The following is a 27,457-nucleotide window of genomic DNA, read 5'->3' as shown; positions in this document are numbered from 1 at the left end:
AAAAGCAATGAAAGGAATCTGACAGACAATTTTGAATTTTTTTTTTAATGACCATGTATAGTAAGGCTTTAAAAAAAAGACCATGTTTGGTAAGGGATTTTTTTAAATGACCATGTTTCGTAAGGCTTTTTTAAATCTCCATGTACAAGGCTTTTTTTAATTAAAAAAAATACCATGGATTGTAGCTTTTGTTCAAAAATTGATGACATATAGTAAGGCTTTTATTTGATTATCAGCATAGCACAGCCAGGTATCACGATAATCCTCACCCGCACCTCACCCCAAAAAATTGACATTAGAGCAACACTACTATAAAGGGTAGTACATCCCATTTGACAAATCCGATGTGAAAACAGCGGGACAGTCAAGACAGCAGATCTGGTTTCCCAGAAGAGAGCAGGCCAATTTGCCCCCATAAAGCCTTCAGCAAGTAGAGTGGCCAAACTCTTAGTCAGCCTCATCCACCGTTACTAAATCACATTCCCCATGCAACTGGATCCAAAGTCCTAATTGGCTTTACACATCGGGCTGGATTTGGCTAGCGTCGAGGGGCCCCCGCCGAGGAGGAGCCGACCATCGTGTCGTCCAATCGGGCACAATAGGGTGAGAAACAGCTGCCGGCGAGGTGGCCCAAAAGCCGCAGCGCCGCTAATCTGGGGGACTCGAAGAGTGAACGGGATCAACATTTCAACATCTGCAATAGTGGGGAGCCTAGCCTCGTCTGCTGGCAGATATTTGCGAGTGGGCCTGGCAGAAGATGATATGAAAATAAAACGTGGGATTAGTGTCCACTGTGACTCGTTGGTAGTCGTTGACGGCGCGAGACCTCAATGGAAATGTCATAAATAGTAAACTAAAGTAAATGTCACATTCGTTAAAAATAAAATAATTTGAAAGATCACATCAAAAAGCGGCCCGGCGCCTGGTCTTGGGTTCAAATCCAGGTCGGTCCACCTTTGTGGAGCTTGCATGCCCTGCGTGGGTTTTCTCTGGGTACTCCAGTTTCCTTCCACGTTCCAAAGACATGCATGGTAGGCTGATTGGACCCTCTAAATTGCCCATAGGAATGAGTGTGAGCTTGAATGGTTGTTTGTGTCCTTGTGCCCAGCGATTGGCTGGCCACCGATTCAGGGTGTCCACACCCTCTGGCCCGAAGTCAGCTGGGATAGGCTCCAGCACCCCCTGCGACCCTAGTGAGGATAAAGCGGTTGATAAAATGAGATGGCTCTCTGTTACTAAGTACCACAACACATTGTGACTTAGTCTCAACACGAAAAATTTTCATCCTTTTGGTCACTTTATTAAATGTTATATTAAATACTTAACAAGAGAAGAGCAGATTAGATCAACATGGCAAATTGTGGCTAAGAGAAGAACATTCTTCATTCAATAGGGCAAAAACAGTCTATACACGTATATGAAATACAACTTGTGCAAACAAAAGATCCGCAGGGACGAGTCTTCTCTCACCCCGCACGACACCTTCAACGACGGGGGCGCCGGTTGAAGACGATGCCCCGAAATCGGGTCAAACTGGAGCGTCACAAAACCAATTAAGAGCACCGCCGGCAAGCTTTGTGAGCGGCGGCGGCGGTGGAACGTAAAACAATGACAAAGACGCACAGTGCTATGCTAGACATCGAGCTAACAGTGAGAATGACGATTACAAAAAAAAGAATAAAATGGTCACAGAGACCAGCAGGCAGTTTTGACGAACACAAACGGTCCATTTTCAGCTGTGTTAATAGAAAGAAGCCAAATTGGGGGAAACTGTTTTCTCCAAACATGTGAAGGCCAAATTTCTTCTTCTTCTTTGTTTTATTTATTTATTTAAATGGAACCCCCTGCATTTCCTCCCCTTGCACCAAGTTATATTGGTAGAGAATCTACGGGTTGTCACCAACCGAACTGGTCCCACTGGGTTTTTTCTTAAAGTGTATAAAAGTAAAATGGATGACCCCTCTTCTCAGCAGGGGCAACACAACGCTTTAAAGCGTTTCTAAAAAAAAAAACAGAAACAAAAACAAAAAAGATTTGACTTTAAGAACATGAAAAAAAAATGAAGCTATATGTAGAACTTGAATAACATTAAGGCGGTATGTACACTTTTTGTCGTTGTTTTTGACCAAGACCCCTCAGTCCTTTTTCTTTCTTTTTTTTTTCTCCTCTTTTTTTTTTTTTTACATTAGGTTCCGCTGGCGGACAGCTTATCGCAACTTGGGCGATTTTTTTTCTCCGCGCGCGAGAAAAGATGGGCCCTGATCAGGTGATTAATCACAGGCCCTTGGAGGGCCCAGGATTCTTGCCCATGGCGGCGTGGGGGTTCACTCCGTGCAGCTGCTGGTAAAGGCCCAGCAGGTCCATCTGGGTGAGGCGATTCCCCCCCAGCATGCCGTTCTGCAGTGCCATGCTCAAGAGGTTGTTCTGGTTGGCCATGGCCAGTTGTTGCTCTCGAACCTTCCTGTTGTTCACCACCTTCTGGACGTACATCATCAGCTGAAAAGAGAAGCCAAATGACAATCGGTCATTTATCTCTAGACCAAGTGGCCTCTCAGATAAACCCGTTAAAATAAAATAAAATAAAACATTTTAATTGAATTTTGTTGCTATTCTTTGTTTCATCACTGTCTCTTGCAATTGCAAGAACATTTTTCAACAACAACATTCCCGTTTAAGGTCTAAGAACTGTTTCTTTTCAAATATTTAGCAACTTCCAAGTGGCATACCATTTAAGATCTAATGAATTCGTACCATTATCGCGTACAACAACCGTTTGAACCCAATTTTTCTCTCAATTTGCAATTGCTGCTATTGCGCCTTAACCAGGAATCTAGCTGTGTGTAACTTCAATGCTCTTACCGACTGCTGCATGGTGAGAGTTTCTCTGTAAACAGCTTCTCTGCGTTTGGCCTCCATCTCCACAGTGGCCATTCGGCCCAGAGCCAAAGACTGCACTTGATTCTCATTCAGAGCTGGGTTTTCTTTCCACTGTGAGTAAGTAGGTAGGGGACACAACATTCATTGTTTTTGCACTGTCGCAAGACAACATGTCATAAACCTTTAGATAAAAGTTACATCAGGGGAGAACATCTCAGTGCAACATTTCTTTAAATAAATATATTGGTGCTAACACTTCCCTGCCATCGATGGCCATTATTTCAGGTTTTTAAAAATAAAAACAATCAATACCTGGTCAAATTAGCCCAAAATTAACACAGAGTGAGCAAAACTAACTCATTAAACCACCTAATGAAGACATGAGCAAATGGAAAATGTCACTTACAATTGCACCGATCGTATCTTCCAGTGAGTCTTGCTGTAAACTCTTCAACGCATTTGTCGCCTCGATGACCTTCTGTCGCCCTTGGTTGATAAGCTCCTGTTCGCAAAAGACACAATGCCTTTATCTCATCACATCAGGGGCGCCGTAGACCACCCCCCCGGCCGATTCCACGGCGGGACGGCTTGGACGTCGCATAGCTCAGATTGCGCAAATAACGTGGATTGAAACGATTAATGTCATCAAGCATTGTTTATAGTGACAAAACCACAGAGGATTATTGAGCTCTGAAGATATTATGAGCTCATTTGGTTGTTACGGCCCGCAAGATTTACTGTACCATCCACTCTCTGCATTTCCAGCAACATATCATGTAATTGACTGCACATTGTCGAAACCTAACCGTTACTTGCAGCGGGACATGATGAAGTCAGCAAGTGTTTTTATGCCCTCCAAAACCAAAGAAATAAATGCTACTAACACAAAAAAAAATAATAATTTCAAATACAAATGATCACCTTCATCGACAGCCCCCCAGGGACTTCTGACAAGTAGGGACTGTAACGCCCCCTGTTGTTGTGGCATGCATTTAAGAGCCTGACTGACTTTCTACAAACAATGTAGCAATAAAAACGTAGGGGATAATACACCTAGAATTTTCCTTACGATGCATTGACGAATAATGTAAAAGTAGCAATTTTAGTTAGTGTCCTATCCAATACAAGTACAAAATAGGTGAAATTGTGAGAATTCTCTCCAGTGTTGCTAAACATGTATACATCCAAACTTTCCATTTCACAATAAACACGAGCCTAACGTCCTAAAATCTGACTACTAGCGGACTGAATACAGACCGTACATAATCAACACACATTTATTAATGTAATATTAGGATCTTTGACTCTAAAATTGTTCAACTAGCAGATTGTATTTTTTATAGACACTTCCTCGTGTCAAATGATGAAATAAAGTACAACATTCCCAATGATTATTGAAATAATAGGGTTTTACACCCCTTGTTTTTGGCGGGTCTGAAGCCTTATCTTGGTGATTTCCTGCATCGTGCCAGCAGGTCAAAACTCATTTCCATAGAAACCACCAAATAATTGGGAGTGTTTTGATCCGGCCAACGCGTTAGGGGGACTAAAGGAATCCTCACATGGGTGGAACTCTTGTACCACAGAGTTCGCTTTAAGGAGGTGTTTGGACGGCGCTATATTGTGTGTATCACGTCATCAATGAGTGATCATATCGCCTTGGAACTTTATTTGTATATCGTGCTCTGATTATAATAATTGAAAGCAGCCTAAATATTCTGCTCCCTCGGCTGATCTTCCCGCTACTTTAGTCAGATGTGCCAGCGCGTATAAATATCCGCCGGCCCAGACATGAGGCATTACGATGTGACGGCTAGAGGTTTGGGGGGGCGAGCCGGGCTTCGCCGGCTGCATGACTTTTGTCACAATTAGCAGCGGAGACTAAAGAATGTGGTGCGACATGACGAGGGGGGGAAAAGGAGGAGGAGGAGGAGGAGGACGGCGAGTGGGCGGCAGGAGAGGGGCATGTGGAGCTCATTACTTACTTCCAGCTGCTGGTTGGTCATGGTGGCCAAAGCCGCCAAATTGTAGTTGGAGAATAAGCCGGAGGCGCCCATTTGGGGGTAGGCTGATGCCGGGTAGTTAGTCTTCATAGTCAAACCCTGAGAGAGCAAAGACAACATGGTACTGTTTAGAACACAAAGTGACATTAGTTGGCTTGAATAGGAAGGACAATCCAAAAGGATCATCTTCTTCTTTTTCTTTTTTGATAGTGGAGAAAACCAACAGGGTAAACGTGTGACAGATAGATTCGCGGCCCAATAAAGGCCAGCTAGCAGGGTACCGATGTCTGTGTGTAATTTAAACTTTGCTGCAGATGGTTTTCTTGTGCCCTTTAATCTGGCCATCCGGGGTGTGCATGTGTTGGGGGGGGGCTGTAGTATGGATCTGGTCGGAGACAGGTGTGAAAGACTACACAACAAAACACATCTATTCTTGAGAGTAGCCTTAAACCTGAATTTTCAGACCCTTGCACACGCCAAGCGAGTGGGAGGCTTTTCTGCTCACATTGTTCACATTTGCTCTCATAATGAGTCTCATTTTCTCTCGTAACGATGCTCTTGTTGTGAAAAAAGAAAGATGCTCGCATCGTGAGGGTCTACTGCAGCACTGACTACAATGTCATTTTTTTTTAATATGATTAAAATATTGACAATAAAGGGAAGAATTCATCCCTTGAGTTTCAACGATACACATCGTCATAAGCCCAGCTCTAATACAGTCCTGCCAATTTGATCAAATATTTCAAAAATACGCAAATTTAAATGATTTAGACTTTACTGATCCTCTGCCGGAGAAATAAATCTATCCATCAATGGAAGCCAAAAGTTGAGATAACAACGTACAGACTATAAAATACTACCACCGGACCTGAGCGCCATTGTTTCCCCTGCGAGTGGAAAACCCTGTGTTCTCCTGACAGGCAGACAAGCTCAGGGAAAAGCTGCTTACGGCTCACAGGGGGCAGAGGAGTGAGAGTGTGTTGGAAAAATAATCATTAGAGTGAATTAGAATCTAGAATTACATGTGGAGAGGGGAGCCCTACTCACGCTGGCTTGCACCACCAACACTTCACACACACACACACACGCATGTCTTCCAAATAAACACCCTAATTGCCCTTTGATTTGACCTACAAAAAGACGGGACAGCAGAGGAGGTGCAGGCAACGGCCACAGAAGCATAATGTTAACACGAGACAAGTCTCTTGTAGATGGATGTGGACGTTACGCACGTGGTGGAAATGTCATCTCGCTAAAGGCTTGAAGACATTTAGATAAATGGTACTCAACTCCACCAAATTCCAAGACTTTTAACCGACCGTGTAGATGGCGTTTAGATTGTGTGGCCCTAGTTTGTTGATCTGTTTGTTGTTACAATTAAATGTTTACCAATACACGTGGCGGCGCCCATCAAACCAACCTTCTTCTCTGCTTCGTACTCAGCCCAGGCCGCCTTGCGATCCTCCTCGCTCAAAGCCTCCTCCTCCTTGTGGTCCAAAAGGGAGTCGTGCTCATGATAACACACAATCTGGTCCTTGTGGGTCTGCAGCAACTCAGCTAGGAAGAGGTCCTAAAAAGGCACAAAGGGGTAAAATGTTTAAGGAAAGATTCTAAAGTCATCATTAGATTCGCTGATTGAAAACCAGGTGTCAGACTTGTGATGATGGGGCCAAATGTGGCCCATCACTTGGTGTTAAGCGGCCCAGAAAAGCAAATCATGGGGATCAACTTCATGATTCTTGATGAAATACCAAAAATTCCAGATGATCGTTTTTCAAAATGTTGGGCTACTGCATGTGTTTCAGTCCTAGAAGTGGCGGCAACAACTGAGGTCATCATCTCAACTATTATCAACTATTTGGATCTAGATAAACATAGTTTACATTCCTTGATCCAATGCTACACACTTGCAAGTTGCTTTTTCAATGATGCTTTTCCATGGTTACCGACAAAAACACAACCTAAAGCCTCATGTTTTCCGGAAGTAAACATAACGACCCTTTCTGACAGAACTTTAATTTCCATGACCGCACTAATATTTAATGCAATAGCAGACTAACATTGGGAAAGCATTACCAGACAATTTCTGCATAAACATGGTTCAAATTACACTTGCTGTGGAGGCTTTTTTCTTCTTTGTACTGGCTTAGCTTTACATTGAAGCGGAATTTTGGAAAGTGGAGACGTCACATGACTGCTGCATCATTAACCTCCCTTACAAGGCAGTTCACACAGAAACAACTCTGCCCCCCCCCACGATTGTCCATCCACATCTGAACTTTTGACAATGAGTCTGAGGTTGCAAGGCAAATTAATCATAGATGTCACTGGCGCAAAGCAACAGGGAATACAAAACAGACACACAGTAGGATGAAAGCGGACAGTGATTGCAAATCTGTACAGAATAAGAGAGAAAATAAACAGTGGGCCAGACACGGTGAAACGTGATCTCTCAAATTAGAGATGTAAGACAAGCAGACAAGCTTGTATACACACAGAATTCACTTGGTTGAACTGTTCGGGCGAACGAGCTGCTCCCGACAAAAGCCTTGCTGAAGGGGCTTGCGCTTTCCAACGTTCTAAGGGTAAGCGGTCACCAGTGCTGAAGGTCAAATCACAATACAGATGCCCCAAAGGAAACAAGTGCCCAATGGGATATACTAGCACTGGCTCTAGGGTGGTCCGGTCCATCTCCTCCCATGAGCGGTGTGCAATGGTGACCCAGTACTAATGATTGTCAGAAACTTGATATGGTCGATTGGCATCCTGATGAAGCTCGATTGTAAAGCCCATCACTTTACCGCAGGAGAAGTGAGAAAGAAAACAGCACCAAGTGGGCAGATGCTCCGGCCGAAATGATGCAAAGTAAAACACTCAAAGTGCAGAAGATTATGAATCCATACTTGTACAGAGTGATTTCTCAATTGGGGGAAAAAAGAATGTCTTGGGAGTAGCGAGTTGACCAAATCCACATTGAAATGCATCAGGGCATGTCACCTTCAAAAGAGTCTAGGTTTTGTATAAATACAATTCATGAAGTGTCTTTCATCAGGTTTTCTAACACACAAAGCCGCCACGAGAGATGAAAACTTGGGAGTCGACGTAAGAGAGTCCATTTGGACTTTACGAGCTGGCACAGGCATCCACTGCATACTTTACCAACAGACTTTATTTAAAAAGGGCTAATGCAATTAAACACCTGTCAGCATGGATAGTTTTAGACGACAACAAAGGCAAGATTTATGTCCATTATCAGATCCTGTCAGAAGTTCACAAAACGTAACTTATTTCTTGCATCTCAAGTTTTATTCCGATTACTTTGAACCAACTGGCACCCTGACATATACTAAAATTACTAGCCAAACTAGAAAATAACGTTATTCATTTGGGATTAATTTTGTGGGTCCTTTCCACGAGCATAACAGAGATGCTTTGCAAAACTCCCACATATAACAGGTAGGTAGATAAAACTTAAAAGACATGGGAAAGTGAATAGTGTTTGACCTTTTCCACTATAGTTTATAAAAGTTGGATGTTGTGGCTTTAAATGCACAAGTGTGTTAGCAAAGACAAAATCCCAAAAGCAAGAATGCAAAAGGCAGAGATATTTGCAATACCTAAACACAGCCAGTCAAAACTCTCTCGCCCACAGCTGCAGACAAATTAAACACACACACACACACACACACGATGCTACCAGACAGTACTAAACAAGATTCTCTGCAAGAAAACACTAAAAAAAATGGCTGAAACCGACCTCAGGACTTTACACCCTTCGCAGCAGGAAAGCATGCCAGAGTTGTTTTCACGCCAATCAGTGAAATAATAAGAGACAAAATCAAATTGTTCACATTGTGGGGACAAAATTCAGGAGACATCAATAAACAGAGGCTCTGAACCATTGCAGCCCGTCTATTAAAAAGCCAATAGATCGTGGGCCAATGCATAAAGCTTAAACCCGATAGAAAACCTGATGCAGTTTTATGAAAGCTTGGCTCGGTCTTGTCTCTGTGGAGTTTTCAGCGCGCCGTTTTGACCTTGAAGGAAAATACCATGACATTTTTTTGTTATGGCTATGGTCCTCCAATGTTTAAGACAGCTGTGCGCAGCACTGTCTGCATTTTTGGATACTATTAGTTATCTGGTGTTGAATTTCACTTTTTCACATTGGAAGCAATTGAGCTATCACAACCTAACGTGAAACAACTTAACAAAGATTGATGGTGGAAATACTTCAGCATGATATCTGCAGACTTTTGGCGGGGCTAGCGTTGGCTTCCCTGCAGGGACAATCTGGAATATGAAGAGTTTCACAGTTGGCTACCTGGAGTCAGAATGGTGTGATTAGACACAACCTGGCTTCAGGAAAAGTGCACGCATTCCATTCAGTAACTACATGTCACTCTTATTGATAAGCATGATACTTTTGAATAACAGTATATTTGTTTATGTTTTGAAGGTACAACAGGAACCCAAAGCTAGAACACAATCCATTAATTTTTGATTGATTAACATTGGGGTTTACGATTGATCTTTTACGAGTATCATTCCGATTTAAGCTGAAAATATAGACAAATGAGAACATAGGAAACCCAAATGAACTTCATATAACAACAAAAGAGCAATAAAAACAGTGTTTAACCCCACTTATCTTATTTAACAACTAGTTGACCTTTCTTTGAGTGCAAATCATTGTTGGGTCTTATTTTAATCAGACAGACAGTTTCATACCTGTCAACCTCTGCCGATAACTGCCCTTATAAATGATTATTGATTCCCCTTACAAACCCCCAAAAAACCTTACAAACACCGTACGACTCGTACAGTGTTTGTAAGGTTTTTTGGGGGGTTTGTAAGGGGAATCAATAATCATTTATAAGGGCAGTTATCGGCAGAAGTTGACAGGTATGCAGTTTGAAGACCAACTTCCAGAGAAATGGGTTCCACAACACTTTTTCCTTCTACTGTGTTGTTGTGTCTAATAGCGACCTGCTAAGACCGCAAAACTTAATGTTTGCGCAACTGTCTGTGGCTGCTGCGACCAGCAATTGACATTCGCTCAAACCAGAGTATGCAGTAAGTGTGGACAACTGTAGGGTGAACTGTTCTGCAAGTGGCTGCTTGCTCTATGGATGAGCAAGCTGAGCAGGAAATAGGATGTGTCTGGAAGGGTGGGTGGGAAGTAAAAACCTCATGTCTGGGGTGCAAATCCTTCTTTGTCATTAAGGGGAAGCACGTCGGCTTCTTTTGTCTTCAATTAGTTTCTCTGAAGTGCACGGAGACATCTTTAAGAGAGGGGTTGAAATAATGACCCCTCATCAGTCGCTGGGGTATAGGGTCCAAGGGATGGATAAGAAAAACAACTTTACTTGGTTTGCTTTGAACACCGCAAGGTAGTGAGGTGAGTCAGCATAACAGATGGTTACAAAGATCAAAGATGGGGACAAAGATGGCCATGACAAAAAGGGAGCCTAATAAAATCCGTTTAGGAAAATAAGGTATGAACAAAAAAAAAGAGAAATAGACGAGATCATAAATGTTGCTGAAAAAGGATAAAACTCAACCTGTTTTTTCATTATTGTGTAAAAATCACTTTGCAGAGTAAAGATCTTTATATTATAACTTGACTTCTTCTCCGTCTGTGCAAGAGACAGTTGGCTTAAAGCAATAGGAGTCTTTCTGACTCATCTTCACATGAATCCAGACAGAATTCCTTCCATCATACTCTCAGTTCTGTTGCCATCATCATCATCATCATTATCTAGTTGCCCAAAACAGGAAGCTTGCTTCAGCCTCTGCCTTTAGTGCTACGTAAAACAAATAAAGTTAACCCACTAAATGTCACACAAACATCTGAATGGGCACGACTCCAACAAACACATCTTTAGAATGCGTATCTCAAAAAGTGAAATGGTGTTAATAGCCGTGATGTCCAAATGCAAATTGTAGAACATCATTGGGAAGGCCCGAACAAGAAACTCCAGTTCAGCCTACATTCTGTTGCCATTCTCAACTTTATCAGATTCATAGATTTGACGTGTCACTATCAATGGCAGCCAATGACTTGCTACCTAAAAGTAAAAATAAATAAATGTATTTTTTAAAGCGGCCTTCGATGAAAAAAGTTCAAGCACCCCCGTTTTAGAACCTCAATTTCAGTTTCCGTGTGTGTTAAGCTCCTACCTGCAAATCAGCCAATAGAAAAAAGGAACAACAGGTGGCTTAGAGTAAAGATTTGCAGAAGCAATGTTTGTTTATCTGCCCTGTTTAAAGATTTCTAAGAAACTTCAGTCCAACCCAAACTAAGAACATCCTAACACAACAAAATGAATCAAGTTTACGGACTTAAATTAAAAAAAAAAGAAGCCAAAAGGTTGATTTGAGAGATCAATAACTAAGTAAATGACAGTAAGGAATGAGGGGGGAAAGTGCAGGTTTATAGCAGCATTGCAAAGAGGAGTCTGTTTAGTAAATAGCAGTAAACAGATGGATGCAGCTGTGCTGGATTGGATGGCTCATGGAAGTGCGGTGTGTTCTCATTAAACCTCAGGGGGGCTAAATAACAACATAAAAGTAGGTGGGGGAAACCAATTCACAGGAGAATGCTGATTAAGTTACACCCCAAACACACACACAAACAAGTTCACAAAAAATAAAATTTACAAAAGGGCAGCATTACAGAATTTCTGTGAGGTGAATCCAACATTTCTGAAGAACTTCAGATAAATAATATGGATTTGACTCCAGCACTGGGAAACAGCATCAATTAGATCAGGGGTGTCAGACTCGGGTTGGTTCGCGGGCCACGTTAACGTCAACTCGATTTCATGTGGGCCGGACCATTTTAGATATATTTTTTTAATAAATTGATTAAAAGAACTGGATTAAAAGCCCTGAATATTCAGTTTTTTTTTATAGATCTAAAACAATTTTTCATTTTAGCTTTTTAAAAATATATTTTTAGATTTTACAAAATGATTTTTGAACTAAAAACACAGAAAAAAAATTGATTACAAATTACAAGTATTGATTTAAAAGGGCGAAAATCAGGAAATTTAATATACATCTATACTCTTCATTTTAATTTCATCCTAAAACAGAAAGTCGGCACTCACGATTTACTTTCTCGGCCCGCACAAAATGATGCGGCGGGCCAGATTTGGCCCCCGGGCCGCCACTTTGACACAGGTGAATTAGATGAACCATGAACCATATAAAAGGGAACAAGATGGGAGGACCAAAAACACAAAATTACTCAGCTAAAAGGCTATTTCGGTTAAATAGACATTGTTAACAGTGTTTCAGATAACTAAAGCCTAAAATAAAAACATAACAGGCTGTCGTTGGTCAGAGAGAAAAGTACCAGGTTCAGCCAAACTATGAAAAAAAATAAAAATAAAAACTGAATTATAGTCCAGATAATACGGTACTCAACAAAAGCCAAATTTACACTGGCGTAGCCTAGATTTTATTTATTAGTAGACTAGTCTGGCTCACGAGAGTGATGTGAAAAGTTAGTAGTGTTACCTTTGGGAGCACCGGTGTGGCTTTTTTGCTTTTCTTCTCTGAGGGATCGTCCAACATATCAGGTTCAAAAGTGTACAGCTCCGCCAGCTCGTTCATGGTAAAGTGCCTTTCAATCTGTTGCTGGTCCACCACCCGGTATGACAAAGACTGTTTGGTAACTTGCCGGTCATAAATCTTCTCTTCCATTGTGCCCTGAAAAGAGAATACGAATCCAAAAACAGCCCAATAAATTGAACTTCTAGGGTTCCAAGGAGTAACGGTGCTCGTGTTGATTTTAGCATGACACTTGTACCGTATTAACATTTAGGGGCCGCCTGGAGTGCTGAAAATCTTTGTCTGGTAGATTTTACTAAAGGCCGATTTCTGAAATCGAGGGGAGGGCGTGCTTACAAATTACACCTACAAGCAGTTAGTCTCATTACCCCCACTAGCAATTGGTCGAGGCATTAATATGAGCACGTCAGTGGAATGATTTGTCGGGTATTTTCATACTTTTGGGAAATAATGTTTACTGTTTTAAAAAATGCCGCTCTTTGCTACGTTATTGTGTGCAAAGAAATGGAGTTCACAAACTGTGTGGTAATAGTTTTGCGGTTTCTAGTCCTAATCTTTCCTTTATAAGAAAATTCATAGGATACCTGTTTAGTGAATGTTCAAATTTGGCTCATATTCCAATTGCTCCAGCATTAAAAAGGCAAGATTTAGTAGTTCTATTCTCATCTCCAGAAATTTGAACTCTCAATTTTCTTAAGCCTTGTTAATTTCTTTTTGCAGGGCAAAATTCTGCTGCATTTTAATTTGGGGTAAAATTAGTTTAGAAAGAAATCTATGTTACTTTTCAATTATGTTTTGAGATACTACATGTACAGTCTTGGTTTACTGGTTACGGGCTACAATAAAGCAATCAAGGTTGTAGGTTCATGAAAGATATCAGATTGGAAAAAAACATTGTAATTGGTGCATTCCTAAATTTGATATCTGGTGTTGACTAAACAGTGTTAAAAACTATTAAGATCACCTGTGCCAGGAACCTGTAGACAAAGACCGTCTTCAGCTGGCCAAAGCGATACACCCTGAATATACTCTGGATATCATATGAAGGATTCCAAGAGGCGTCAAATATAATGACTCTGTTAGACGCCACCAGGTTGATGCCAAGGGAGCCAGCTCGCGTGGAAATGAGGAACAAACGACCCCTGAAAGAATAATAAGAATGGAAAAGATTTCTATAAGTGATGTCTCAAGTGTTTTAATGGGCATCAGTCATTTACTATATCAATTCTCCACCTTGTGTTGCTAGGGTCGTTAAATTCTTCAGCCCATTTCTTCCTGGTGGTGGCGTTGGTAGAACCATCCAGACGATAGTAGTCAATGTTCCTGTACCATTTACCATCACCTTGACGGACACGAGTTAAAAAAAAAAAAAAAACTTTTCAATTTCATCATAAAACTGCAAAAAAGCCTTCAACAACACATGTCACCATCAAGTAGGCCGTTTATCGTCAAAGAGCAATGCACAGATAGACGGTTATGGTGGATGGAGACACTCTGCATGTAACCTTCAAGATGGCCATTCCCTTGCTAGCCTTCATATGGAGCAGTTGAGCATGTTTCCAATTAAAGTTCTGTGATCTTTTCATTACAAATTACAAACCCTTGAGCAAACATTTTTGGTGGAATAAAAAGTCAAGGTCTAATCATTTTCAAAATGCAAGTAAAAACAGCTGTCCAAGTTTAATTAAGAACATGACCTCACACCAGTGGCACCGTGTATGTGTGTGCACACTGGTGTATGTCATGTGGTCAAGAATGCATGTAAGTTAGCTTCAAGGGATGTGCGGGAAAGAGTTGCTGAATGAATATTTGATCATTTTAGTACCAAACAGAAAGACAAAAATGAATTTGTGACACGTAACCAATCTATTCAAAGGGCACTTTGTTATTTTAGCACATCCGGACGAAGAAAGAGCACCATTATAAAGCCACATTTTCAGGCAAATACAGGACCGGATAATCCCGTGAATTAATTAACAGCCTCACAAGAGAGCCAAGTGAGCATTTTTTTTTTTACTAAAGAAACCGGGACGGCATTATAAAGCTTACCTTTGTATGGTGAGACCTTTTCGTCATCTTCTGCTCTGCAAGACAGCTGCAGGAAATCTTCAATCAGGTCCAAAGAGATAAGAGACTGACTAAACACCAACCTGCGGATGGGCACAAAGATTCCTTGGTGTCACTTTACTTTCTAAAACGCTATCCCGTTACACTACAAACCATCTACATAGAAACAGCACATTCCATAGATGTGTGTGCAGATATCCATTGCGCACAGGAATACATACACTTTATCTTGCGCTTCCTCTGCCATCCGCAGGATCTCAAAGAGGATTGTAATTTTTCCTGAGTGTTCCAGGATTTCGGCATCGGTCTCGCTGACAAACTCCTTGTGCCAGTCAACCGTGGGGCTTCCCGGTGCCGAGCCGGAGGGTTGTGCGGCTTTTCAACAAACACACAAATTATTCCTAAGTCAATACAGAGCCAACAACTTTGCTGACCGAATTTTCTAGACTAAAAGGTGAACTTTTTCCATAGACTGGCTGGGCCAGAGACTTATATAATGTTAAAATACAGAATTTTACATCTACTACTTGTTACTGGGCGACCATAAAAGATAGCTTTTTTCGATAGTTACGTTTCTTTTAAACCAAAACAATATAGTGATGAATAGAAAGGATTAGTCTGATACTACTGTTGTGTTTTGTTTGTTTTGGGCGTTAAAGGGCCTTTTTTTTTTGACTAGTTGGACTCTGGAGCGACATTTAGTCCGGAAAATATGGTAATCATTTTTAGCATAACTAATGAACACATCTTCAGGTGATTTCAACAGTTCAAAGTGGACCAATTGCATGCATCAATAGGATAAGCAGTTGTGATATGGATGAGATGACTTTACAATGAGTAAAGGCACATCTGGCTGTGTGCGCCCCCCCAATTGTTCACCATCAAAGTTTGTCCATATTGCTTGTCAAGCTTAATTATGTTTCACTAGAACATACAAAGTAGCTCTTGAGGCACCCAACTCACGCTCTTCTTTAGGTTCAGGCCTGTTTCGACCCTCTCCATTCTTGCCCCTAGAACTCGTGTTCCATTCTTTGATGACTTCCACATCATCACTATCAGAGTCATCAGATCCCCTCTTTCTTCCCTTGCCTTTCTTCTTTTTCCTATTAAGGAGGGCCAGTGAAGGACACAGGGTCAGCAGGAGTAACAGACGGAAGAACAGGGGGAGTACAAATGTGTCTCTCAAATCCAACAAACAGAAGAAGTGGAATCTTTACTTTTTAGGCTTTTCGTCCTCTGAGGTCAGACTCATAGAGGACTCTTCAGACTCTGAAGCGATAAATTCCTCCATACTGTCTTCATCAAAGAAGCCCTGAAAGAGAGAAGTATCAGACGAGGCTCAAACGTGTAGTGGAGCGAATAAGTGATAAGTGATGCTTTGGGGCAGAACATGGGAATTTGCCTTTCAAAAAAAAAAACATGTTCCCAGTTCATCATATAGCGAGCTTTTCGTCTTGGCCTACCTACCCTGTTTTCTTTACTGATGTAATCCAGCTGAAGGCACCAGGGATGGGTCCAGATTCTGCTAAGCATCTGGAAATCCTGGAAGAGCTTGGTCCCTGCGCGGCCTCGGCCCCCCTCCAAAGCATTCCCCACACCTGTAACATGAGTGAGGACGAGATGCAGGCGGTGAACAAGACAGGCTGAAGGTTTGTTTTTCTAAACATAAAATGACAGGACATGTAGAGGGGACAAATTTATGCCTGTGACCTGCATACCTCCTTGATAGACCTCCATAAAAACCAAATGTCCTCCTTTTTGTTTTCATTTTTGGGGCAAAGATTTGGATGTAACCACTTAAGATCTAAGCCTGGCCCTTTCTCGTATGTCCCCACATCCCCTACTGCTGCCCCCCTCTCCCAGAACTCTTCATTAGAGACGTGGGAAACCGTGCTTAAACCCGGCCTGTGGTACTTTGCCAGCTGCCACTTACGCATGCACGCACACGGCAAAGTCCACCTTATCAGAGGGAAAGAAAAAAAGAGAGCAAAAGAAAAACCATTCCAGTAAAGGTAGTGCTTCAAAAGAAACAACATCGGGTTGTCAAATTTATGTGTTTTACGCACATCTATTAAAAGAGTGACTAAAAAACGGTAGTGACTCAATAGCAATAGGACGGCACGAAGTTAACAAGAACTGACACAATATCAACAGCATTGCGTTATATATATTTTTTTAAATCCACAATCACCCCACAAAATTTTCAGTACTTTACTCCTCTGTTGTGTTTCGATATATACACACAATATTCCATTACTTTGTAGAAAAGTGCAGTCATTCTTAGAGTTCATCTAAAAATATTTATTTTGTGGTTCTGTACAAGTTAAGAACTACGGGTGAGAAAAGCCACACACTCCACTCTGCCTACTGCCCGTTGTTAGTTGGGATAGGCTCCAGCACCCCCACGAGCCTTGTGAGGATGACCAGCTCGTAAAATGGTTGAATGTGTGTGTGTATGTATATATGTATATATGTGTATATATATGTATATGTGTATATATATGTATATATGTATATATATATATATATATATATATATATATATATATATATATATATATATATAAACAAGAATATTTTTGAAAACTACTACAATTGAGTCAGAAGAAGTGTATCTAAAGTGTTAGGGTTCATAGCTTATGGTACTGGGAGTGTTTTAGACATCAAAATAAACCACTGTGAGCAGTTTTAAGGAGGTTGAATGTATTCGCAATTTCAGCATACACAGCAAAATAAAACCGTTTGAGTCGTTATAAGGAGGACATGCGTATTCGTGGCAATTCTAGTTTAAAAAATGCAACGGTTCCACTGAATTACAACAGTCTTTTGTCAATTTTTTTGCAGCATGTTGCTTACCAGTGAAGTGCTCCAGGTAGTATTTGTAGATTTTACATTGAAGTGGAGTAACTCTGATAGACAACACATACTCGTGCTTGGGAGGGAGGAACTTTGTGAGTGCCGAGTAATCTTTCCTCTGAGGAGGCAATGAAAGAAGACATTTTAAGGACTCTCCATTGTGCATAAAAAATACAGTGTATTCTGTCTTACCTGAACACATCCAGCCAACATCTCATACAAAATGTGAGCCCTCTTCTTCATAATGCGGACATCTTGTATCGTGGAGTCAGCACACTGTCCATTCTGAATGGGGTTGATGAATCGATTGCGGAACTCTTTGACTGACCCCAGCAAGTTCTCTTTAATGAAGTTCACCATGCAGTGGTCTGATGTGAGGACACGGCGGTCAGAAGGTCTTGCGGTAGCTTTCGGATACAAATCCAGCTGCTGGCAGACTTACATTCAATGAGGTTATTTTGAAGAGGGGTTCCAGTAAGCACAACCCTCCTCTTCGTCCTGATGGAGTTCATGGCTTTGGACACAGCTGACGCCTCATTCTTCAAGATGTGACCTTCATCACATATCACCAAGTCGGGACCTTTGCGGAAAATAAAAGGAAAATTTGATCACGAATGGAATTTGGATTCCACTTAAAAGCTTCATTTTATTTGGATCCAAGGACAATAACCATACCTGGGTCTACCAGAGTCTTTTGGAATGTCTCTTTGAGCTTCTTACTCTTGATGTTTCTTCCTTGTGTGAGATTTCGGTACATCTCGTACCCAATAATCATAACCCCACCCGAATCCTGCCATTGCTGTAGGGCGTACGCTCGGTCTTGTGGCTTCTTGACCGTGGCCAGCTCCGTCACCTGTTTCGTAGGCCACCGATTAATCGTCCCAAAAGTGATGTTTAAAAAGCTGCAGGAATAAACAGTTACCTCCAAAGACTCCTCATCTTTCATTCCCTCCTGCCATTTCTCAAACTCGTTGACCCAATTAAGGACTGTGTTGAGAGGACAAACCACCAGAGCGGTTGAGAAGTCAAGCTTCTCGCAAAGGAGTAAAGTATGAAGGAATGTCACCACCTAGCGGGAGGAAAGAAAATTCAGGCTTTACAAGATTCAATGAGAGCAGAGTTGGCTGACTTTGGCGGTACTCCATCGATGAAATTAAACGACTGCCACTGACGGAGCTAGACGTTCAATCCATTTTTGTCATGGCATCAATGGCACCCAAAAAGTTAAATATTTTCCCTTTTAATTTTGAAAATGTCATTGATATTTTTCCCAATAAAATGCTGATATCCCAAATTTCCCACTTTTCCATAATGTGAGAATGTGCATGGGTATAAGCCAGTTTTTTTGTGCGTGTTTAAGAGTAATTTCTCCATTATCAGATATTTTCACAATTTGCATTCTTAAAATGTACAACTGTACTACATGCTGTGTTGCGCTTTAAGGCCAGAAATACCTGAAGAGTTTTTCCAAGACCCATACAATGTGCAAGGATGCAACCAGAGCCAGGTGACTTCTCAATTTTCTTCAGTGATTCACAGCAACAGTCCCATATGAACTGCACCCCTAAAAACAAGAAAAAGATGCCAGGGTTTCAAACAAACTTAGTTTGCATTACCAGACTGTTTCTGAATTCTAAAAACCAAAAATAAATGGGATCAAACCATAACATCCCTTGTGATTACACTAATTAAATTTAAAAAAAAAAACTTACAGCAACAGGATTGAACTGGGTCGTTTGCCTTGAGCTTACCGTCAACTTGATGGGGTTTGAGTTTGGTGACAAGGTTCATGTGCACCTGCACCTGCGGCTCCTTTGTCTCTTCATTTTCATCCAGGACTAACTTGGTGGTAATGGGACACGCTATCTGGGAAGACTCTTCCACCACAATTGTCTAAACACAAACATATTATGATATTCGTTTAAAAATATTGCATTTCAAGACCACCCACGGGCATTTTTTTTGCTGCAGTCTACATTTCCAGACAAATTCAAATAAAAATCCTCCTGAAAAATACAAAAAAAAAGCTTCATTGTCACCTCTCGAAGTTTCTTCCTGAGTTCTTCTCTTTCCGCTATACGCTTTCTTCTGTCTTCCTCCTCTTTGAGCGCATCCCGCGTCTCCGTCCGCAGTTTGTCGTCCTTGAGGATTCTGCGGATCTTTTTGCGCCCTTTGTGGTCTTCGTCGTTTTCATCTCCACTCTGTGGAAACGAACGTTAAGCCCTCAGATCTCCAGACATTTTCGGGGGCGGATGGGGAAGAAAACCTTTGATCAGTAGCCTCGAGTAACACACTCGGGGGATGCATTCAAAATGCATTTTGTGTGTCACGCATAACCGCACGTCCTAAGGTTAAGGAAAGAGTTCTTATATTTTGGGCTCAACTATTACATTAATATGAACTATGTTATTCCAAGGCCTGAATCTGGTTGGCAACCATTAAACTTAACTGAACTGGAGCTGTATTGATTTGATTCATATTGCATTTTCCATTAGTCCAATACACTTTGGAAATAATTTGACGCAAATCTTCAATTGTCTTTTATGTTCACCTTCCCACTGCTGGAGGAATCCTGCACTTTGATCCTGCGTCTCTTCTTCTTCTGTTCCTTCTGACTTTTCTGCTTCTTGTCATCCTTCTTCTTTGAAGATCTGCGAATGCATAACAAAATTAGTGCCCGAGAAACGAAAAAGCAGAGAGAGGAGTCGACATTCCATTCCATTTCTTGCCTCGTTTTTCGACGCTTCCCTTCATTCTCAGACTCGCTGAGCTCCTCGCTCATCCCCGACTCAGCACTGGATGATGCTGACTTTTTGAAGTCAGAATCCTCAGAATCATCGCTGCCCCCTGCCAGATAGAAGATGTACGTTTGCACTGGTCTAACATGTAACATACTGAAGTCATAATTACTGATGAGGAACTCGAGTATGGACCTTTTTTCTTTTCTTTCCTATTCTTGGCCTCCCCTTTAGTCTTTCTTACATCATTTTCTTTCTCATCATCCGTGTCAGCGTCACTGAGCGAGAGCTTGTGGCGAAGCAGTTTATGGCGTCGAACACGTTTCTTCACCTCGACATCAGAACCAGAGTCTTCTGAATTTTTATCGGCACAATCGCAAATCAAAATAAACAAATTCAAATGGAGTTCGTTTCATTTCGTTCAATCTACCTTGCGCCTCGTCGTCCTTTTTTTTAACATTTTTGGAGGATTTCTTCACTTTCTGGCCTTCATTTTCAGAGGAGCTTTCGGCCCCAGAGGAAAAGTTGGATTTAATTTGCGCGAGAAGCATATTTTTGGCAATTCTGGAAGGCAAGAAAAAGTACAAATATTTTGGAAAGCAGCAATATATTGAAAAATATCTGACACACAGAAGGATAACCAATGTAAACCCAGTACAAAGGTCAAGGCAGACTTAAATACTACACATTGGACTTTGGGTCAGGGTTTGGGAAAGTCAGAATTCCAGTCAATTGTTATAATAAGATAATTTATGAGCTCCACCTGCATGGTTTTTAGCAGATTGTCTCATGATTGCCAAAGTTTAACCTGGAGCAGACATTCATTTCATCTCAAAACAAGTGTTAGCCCTTATTATTAGGGTACAATGGAGCATAAAATGCTTGTACCTGTTTTCAGGATCGTCATCATAATCCTCCCCCATTTCAGTCTCTTTGTTGGAAGGCATTTCATCTCCTTAAAAAAAAGAGAAATAAAACGTTATGGTTACGGTAAGCCTTTCATGCACATGATTTTTATTGTTTCTTAAATACTTAGCTAGCTTCATGCTTTAGCTGCAATTGACAACAATATACTTCCAATCTATTTTAACTGGGAAGGCTGGAATAGCCCGCTTTTTTTCAGCATCATCAGATCATGTCTAGCACCACATATTTACAGAATGACGGTCAGACGGTAAAAAGAAAAACACTTTTCTCTTCCTTCTTTGACAGATTGGTGTCCAAAATGTCCTATCATTTTATTCACGTATACCAGGGGTCACCAAACTACGGCCCGCGGGCCGGATACGGCCCGCCGGCACATTTGGACCGGCCCTCTGAACAATACCAGAGACGCTATCGGATTTTTTATTTATTTATTTTTTATTTTTTTGGGATGCGGCCCGCCGGCACATTTGGACCGGCCCTCTGAACAATACCAGAGACGCTATCGGATTTTTTTTCCTATTTGGCCTTGAAGACTGGGACGTTTTAATCTTGTGTTTGGTTCATTGCACCCCTGCTGAGCCCACAAATCATCCCAGTGAAGCGGGGCTTCGCATTGCTTCTTTGGTGACACGCGCGGGGAGAGTGTTTCCCTTTGATGCATGCGGGCACGTCCACCGTTGCATGCACGAGCAGTGTTACCGAGACATCTGGACGATCGCAGGTGAGGGCGGAGCCCTGGGACCATCGCGGACTATTCAAGCATATTAAAACTGCAACCTGTTTGAGAACGGAATAATGGCGAAAAAGTTAGGTGAGAGAAAAATTGATTCAGAATGCAGGGTATTTAACCTGGAGTGGACAAACGATTATTTTTTTGTTCAATGCAAAGAAAAGGCTGTTTGTCTCATTTGTCAAGAGACGGTGGCGGTATTCAAAGAATACAATCTTTGCCGACACTATGAATCCCGTCACAAAGACAAGTACGATAGATTGCAAGGCCAAATACGAGCAGACAAACTCTCAAAGCGAAAAAGTGGACTACTATCTCAGCAGAACCAGGCATCCGTTCGGGCCAGCTTTTGGGTTGCTAAATTGATAGCAAGCAGCGGTAAGCCTTTCACTGACGGAGCGTTTGTTAAGAAATGTATGGATACTGTCGCGGAGGAGGTGTGTCCCGAGAAGAAAGATGCATTTAATGCCGTAAGTCTGTCGGTGAGTACAATGACCAGACGTGTTGAAGAAATCGGGAGTAATGTATATGCCCAGCTGCAGCAGAAGACGAAATAATTGGACTTTTTTTCATTAGCACTGGATGAAAGCACGGACGTGCAAGACACAGCGCAACTGCTCATTTTTATTCGTGGAGTTAGCGCAAACTTTGAGATTTGCGAGGATCTGGCAGCCCTCTAAAGTCTCAAAGGGTCTACAACGGGAGAGGATATTTTTGACAAAGTGTGCCAAACCATGGAGAAGTTGGACCTGGACTGGTCAAAGCTAGCTAGCATCACGACTGACGAGGCTCCTAGCATGGTGGCCGAAACTCGCGGTCTAATAATGGGACGCATGAACCGGGAGTTGGAAAAAAGGGGTCTCACCGCCCCACTACGAGTCCACTGCCAAATTCACCACCAAGCACTGTGCTGCAAAATGTTGACGTGGGATTCTGTAATGACGGTTGTGGTGTCGTGCATAAACTTCAGAGCAAAGGGAGAAGATTGTGCATGGCACAACAGAAAGTTAATGTTCCATGGCTTTTTTTTCTATGAAGAACCCAGAGAGAGTTATTTAGTTATTATTTATTTCATAAATAGTGTTATTTATTTCCTGTTTTTTCTGTGAAGAACTCAGAGAGGGTTATTTAGTTATTATTTATTTCATTAATAGTGTTATTATATGTTCCCTGACTTTTTTTCTGTAAAGAACCTGGAAAGGGTTATTTGGTTATGTGTGGCTTTCTGGAAAACAATAAAAAAAAAATTAAGCTCCCCTACAATCGTCACACTTTTTCTGTTACAAACTGACACCGGCCCCCTCATCAGAGAAGGGAAAAGTTATGTGGCCCTCACAGGAAAAAGTTTGGGGACCCCTGCTATAAACTAATATAATGAGTTTTGTATATATTTCCACTGCAGTGACCACTATCCCCGAAATAAATAGTCAAAATTTAGTGAGTTTATGAAATCTAGCGAATCACAATTACCTTCCGTCACACTATCTTCCACCGTGGGTTTGAACGTCTCCTGGGCGCTATCGTCTCCAGAGTCACTGCTTGCTTGTTGGGCTTCCTCGTCCTCACTCGAAGAGGACTGCAACTTTGAGGGAACTTTCGGGCTTCCTCCTTTCCGCTGCTTCTCGTAAGATCGTTTAACCTTTTTCTCGGGTGTTTCTTTTTCCTTGACTTTCCTGCTTTTGGTCACACGGCTGGATCGCCTCTTAGCTTTGCTCACTTTTTCTTGCTCCGAGTCGGACGAGTTGGAGACGTTTTGCTTTTTCTTCTTCGAAGCATTCTTCCGTTTATTTTCCACGTCTGATTCCGAGGCCTCGGACCTGCGTTTGCGTTTGCTTTTTTTCTCTGTATTTGGTAAGTTTTTTTCTTTCGATTTTTTCGAGCTTGGACTTTCTTTGCCGTCGTCGCTGCTGTTATATTCTGCCACCTTTTCCAGTAATAAAGAAGGAACGTCATCTGAGTCGGAGTCTTCCGTGTTACTCTTCTTATCTTCTTTCTTGGAGCTGGCGGATTTCTTGGACTTGCTACTACATTCCTTTTCCGACTCCTGCTCTGATTCGGAGGAGTTATGGAGACTCTTATTATCAGCTTGCTTTCTCAGAGGAGTAGTCTTCACTCTGCTGGCACGCCGATTGGGTGGAGGACTAGCCGGTTCGCATTTTGTGTCGGAACCCCCATTTTCCTCACTTTCTCCTTTGTTTTTGGACCTCGAAGACCTTCTTGTTGTCACAACGGGCACCGGTGTCAGTTTAACAATGAGGTTCTTCACCTTTGGTTCCTCGCCTCCGTTCTCCTTTGCCGGCGCGTCTGCACCGGACGTCTGATCACTTTGTGCTAGCAGGCTTGGATCTGCCAGACTTTCCACCATCTGAAAAAGCTCCTCGGGAACTGAAGGAGGAACAGACATAATGTCTTGGTCAAGCGATATTTCACCGGTGGGCAGCAACTCGTCGTCAGAGACCTCTTGTTTACCTACTACATTTTTGGTTAAATCTTCCGTTTGGATGTCTTCGTCGACAGTTTCCTCGTTCTGTTCCTTTTCCGGTTCATCTGGCGGGCTAGTCGGTGTGTTTTCAGCTTGCTCTTTGTCTGCTTCAATGGGCTGTTGCACATCATTCTGGTCAGGATTTTTCTCCAGAAGCTTGTTGCTCTTTACCGATGGCTCCTCGTCGTTTGGATCTTCCGCGGTGACTGGGTCGTCCGTGGCGTCCGCTTCCTCCGCCTCTTCGTCACCCACGACAGCGCGCACGGCATTCGCGCTTTTTCCAACTCGCCGTTGGCCTTTGTCGCCATTGCGGAGTTCCATACCTTTGAACTCTGGCTCCAAAGCCTCCTCCAATGCACCATGGGCTTTTTTCAAATCAGCAAGCACAGCCTTGAACGCTTTCAAATGCCTGTACCGGACAGTTGTGTCGTCATCCTGCTCTTCGGCAGCCTGCTGCACAAACTGGATGAATGTGTTGTTCAAGCCAGTTGTGGTTTCAACCAGCTTTTTTGCTTTTTTTAAGAGTTCTTTGGGTATCAGCAGCTTCTTGTAAGAGAACGTTATAGTCCCTGAGCTGTCGACGTGTTCCTTCCCGTTCACGATTGCCTTGTGCTCTTTGACCTCGCCGCGATTGTACGTTTTGCTCTTGCGTTCCTCGCTTTTGCCCGATTTACGCTGCTTGCTTTTCTCGCGATCAAGCTTGGCTAAGATGCAGTTACACTTGGAAACCAGGTCCCGCAGGGGTTCTTCCCTACACACGTAGCAGTGCCACTTGGAGTTGTCGTCGGTGATGGCTGATAGCTCTTTTCGACCCAGGTTGCGCAGGATGCACTTCTTGCAGAAGGCGTTGCTGCAGTAGTCGCAACAGATAAGCTTTCCGCCCTCAGCACACCACCTGGCAAGTAAAAGTTTGGATTAAAGCAAAAAAAAAAAAACGTTTTGCACTCAAATGTTTATTCAACTCATTGGATTTCTTACCTGCACTGCTCGTCCATTCCATCGGAGTCTCTACTAATGTCGTCACTCGTGTAGTAATTGTAACAGGACTAAAAATAATACAACGTGGACTCAGTAAAATAAGGGCAGGGTGTTGGTTATAAAGGCATCTGAAAAATGTGTACCTTGCAAATGAGCACTTTAAGAGCCGGGTGTTCGTAAACAGAGTTGCGCTGAAATTGGTTAACTTGCTTTCCACAGGCTGTACAGTTGATCTTCGTTTGCAGTGTGGCATCTGTGGGCAAACATACAGTCTTTCACTGCCAAACTAAACAGCTTCCACAGTATCCATTCTATTGTAAACACTGCCACGCAAAAATACGCATTGTGCCAAATTCTCACCTGAAGTTCTCTGTTTGTAATCCACTCTGAATTTCACAGTGCCTTTATTTTCACTCCCGGCAGGCTGCAACACGAGAGTTCCTTGAAGGACAAATACAATATGATCAGTTCCGACATCTTAATAAGAAAAATTACTCAACTTTCTATTCATACCTTTGGATGTGCTGCCTGCATTACTGTCAGAAGTGGCCCCCTCATTGTCACTGTCATTTGAATTGTCAGAATCATTTTGGTCAGTAGCCTTAGCTACAGAAGTGGGCTTTCTATAATGCGGGAGCACAAAATAACACATTATTTCCCGGCTGAAAATACTGAGTCAATTGGAAAGTACAAAAAAAGTTGCTTACTTTTTGCTTCGAGAAGAGGAGAGTGTTGTTTCTGTTGAGCTACAAGCCTGTAAACACATGTAGTAGAAGGAAAATGGTCAGTTTGCACAACATCATATAGCAAAAAAAATATGTCAATCTGCAGAAAGAAAATGAACCAAAAGACAACCAAAATGAAAGATGGTCTACCTGCTCTGTACTTTCCGCCATTGGGTCTCCACTCGATTCAGGAATAGGCAGACTCATTTTACCTGGGAAAAATACAACTGACGTTAGATAATGACAGCAAGTTGTTGTCAAATGAGAATAAAATGTGGAAGATTTTTTATTGTATTACACCTAATGTATTCTCTACAGAATAAGAATGAAGTCAATTATAACAAAATTGAAAAATGTCAATTGTATTTTTATGTGTATAACATTGTCATTTTGCACATGACACAAATATTGAATTGCTAAACTGCAAAGGGACATCGACTCAATGGTTGCCAATGACGAGATTGAATTCCAAAGGACAATTACTTTTCAGTGCCATTGACGGCATAGGACGTCCAATCCATGTTGACTCATTAGACGATCGCTCAGAGCCTCCACAAGTGAAAATGAATCTGACGTCTACCACCGTCAACACCAGCCAATGATTTAAGAAAATCAGCATCTTGTCTGTCATCATTTTTCTTAAACTAAAAGTCGCAACAGTCCCCACGCTCGGTTCACTTTGCAAGCAATCATGCAGAAAAACTTCCCCTGCGTGTTTTTCCTGCTCATCTGGACATGTTTTGAAAACACCAACTCTCGCCCGTGATTTCAAGTTGAGACAAGGCTCAAGTTGCCCATCAAGGCATCCGAATCGACGGGCGGGCGACCACTTCTTTTCTCCACCATCCGTTGCCTTGGCGACCTTGCAGCCCGCCCTCGCCCTCCCCCTCCTCGCGGTGCATGCCAGCTCCAATGCATGGGCATGTAGCGAAAAAAATGCAATGCTCGGGGCCTTGTATCTTGATGACGATCCCAGTGCAGAAACCTGAGTGATCAACGCTAACTGAAACCACTCACACGCTAGCAGCTACCAGTTAGCCACGTTAGGACATAAAATAGACCGTGTCGGTTTTGATAAAATCGATTTGAGTTGTTGTTGAACCCGGCGATCGTTCCGTGGCCCCCGCAAATATATTGCAAGCTGCATTTGTCCCGTGTTGATCACTACCGGTAGCGGCTACGTAGCTTAGCTTGCTAAATACCAACGAGTGTTAATGCATCGCCCAGCTAGCAAAAGGTAGCTCACTTCGTTTTAATCAACGTACAAGACACTTGTGTAAACACATTACTACGAGCCTCTCCTACCTTATGATAGCGGTCGTCATTTCTCAAGACACAAAGACGGGGTTTGTTCTCAGCGCTGGCAAGTCAATTAGACTCGAAGTAGCGGTGTTTGGTGCTACGAAGGCGAGAGAAGTCCCCGAAAAAGCGTAACAACTCCAATCAGTGAAGACAAAGCGAGGAGACCATCTTACCGGATGGCGGTGGACGCG

The 27,457-nt window shown here is 42.2% G+C and overlaps 1 protein-coding gene across 2 annotated transcripts; it reads right to left on the bottom strand.

Moving 5' to 3' along the window:
- Window positions 1-1,278: 1,278 nt before the first annotated feature.
- On the bottom strand, window positions 1,279-27,457 carry LOC144082312 (transcriptional regulator ATRX-like). Of its 2 annotated transcripts, XM_077609370.1 has the most exons (35): window positions 27,270-27,457; window positions 26,115-26,176; window positions 25,947-25,993; window positions 25,753-25,862; window positions 25,600-25,680; window positions 25,383-25,492; window positions 25,240-25,307; window positions 24,249-25,156; window positions 23,250-24,164; window positions 21,011-21,077; window positions 20,553-20,686; window positions 20,318-20,476; window positions 20,114-20,231; window positions 19,936-20,035; window positions 19,424-19,585; window positions 19,136-19,277; window positions 18,839-18,948; window positions 18,307-18,453; window positions 18,060-18,237; window positions 17,827-17,964; window positions 17,577-17,752; window positions 17,385-17,502; window positions 15,996-16,126; window positions 15,746-15,840; window positions 15,492-15,631; window positions 14,750-14,903; window positions 14,511-14,611; window positions 13,695-13,803; window positions 13,426-13,603; window positions 12,408-12,599; window positions 6,301-6,450; window positions 4,863-4,979; window positions 3,284-3,379; window positions 2,860-2,988; window positions 1,279-2,496 (listed from the first exon to the last, which is right to left on the bottom strand). In XM_077609370.1, exons 2-35 carry the CDS (start codon window positions 26,169-26,171, stop codon window positions 2,275-2,277), a joined length of 5,859 nt encoding a protein of 1,952 aa, XP_077465496.1. In that variant the 5' UTR covers window positions 26,172-26,176; window positions 27,270-27,457; the 3' UTR covers window positions 1,279-2,274. The 2 variants fall into 2 exon arrangements, with proteins under 2 accessions (XP_077465496.1, XP_077465495.1); XM_077609369.1 differs by having other exon boundaries at window positions 23,250-25,156.

This window comes from Stigmatopora argus, chromosome 9, assembly GCF_051989625.1.
Source record: "Stigmatopora argus isolate UIUO_Sarg chromosome 9, RoL_Sarg_1.0, whole genome shotgun sequence".
NCBI classification, from domain to species: Eukaryota; Metazoa; Chordata; class Actinopteri; order Syngnathiformes; family Syngnathidae; genus Stigmatopora; species Stigmatopora argus.
Note: the sequence above shows the minus strand (reverse complement) of the source record. Positions and strands in the feature narration are given on the sequence as shown.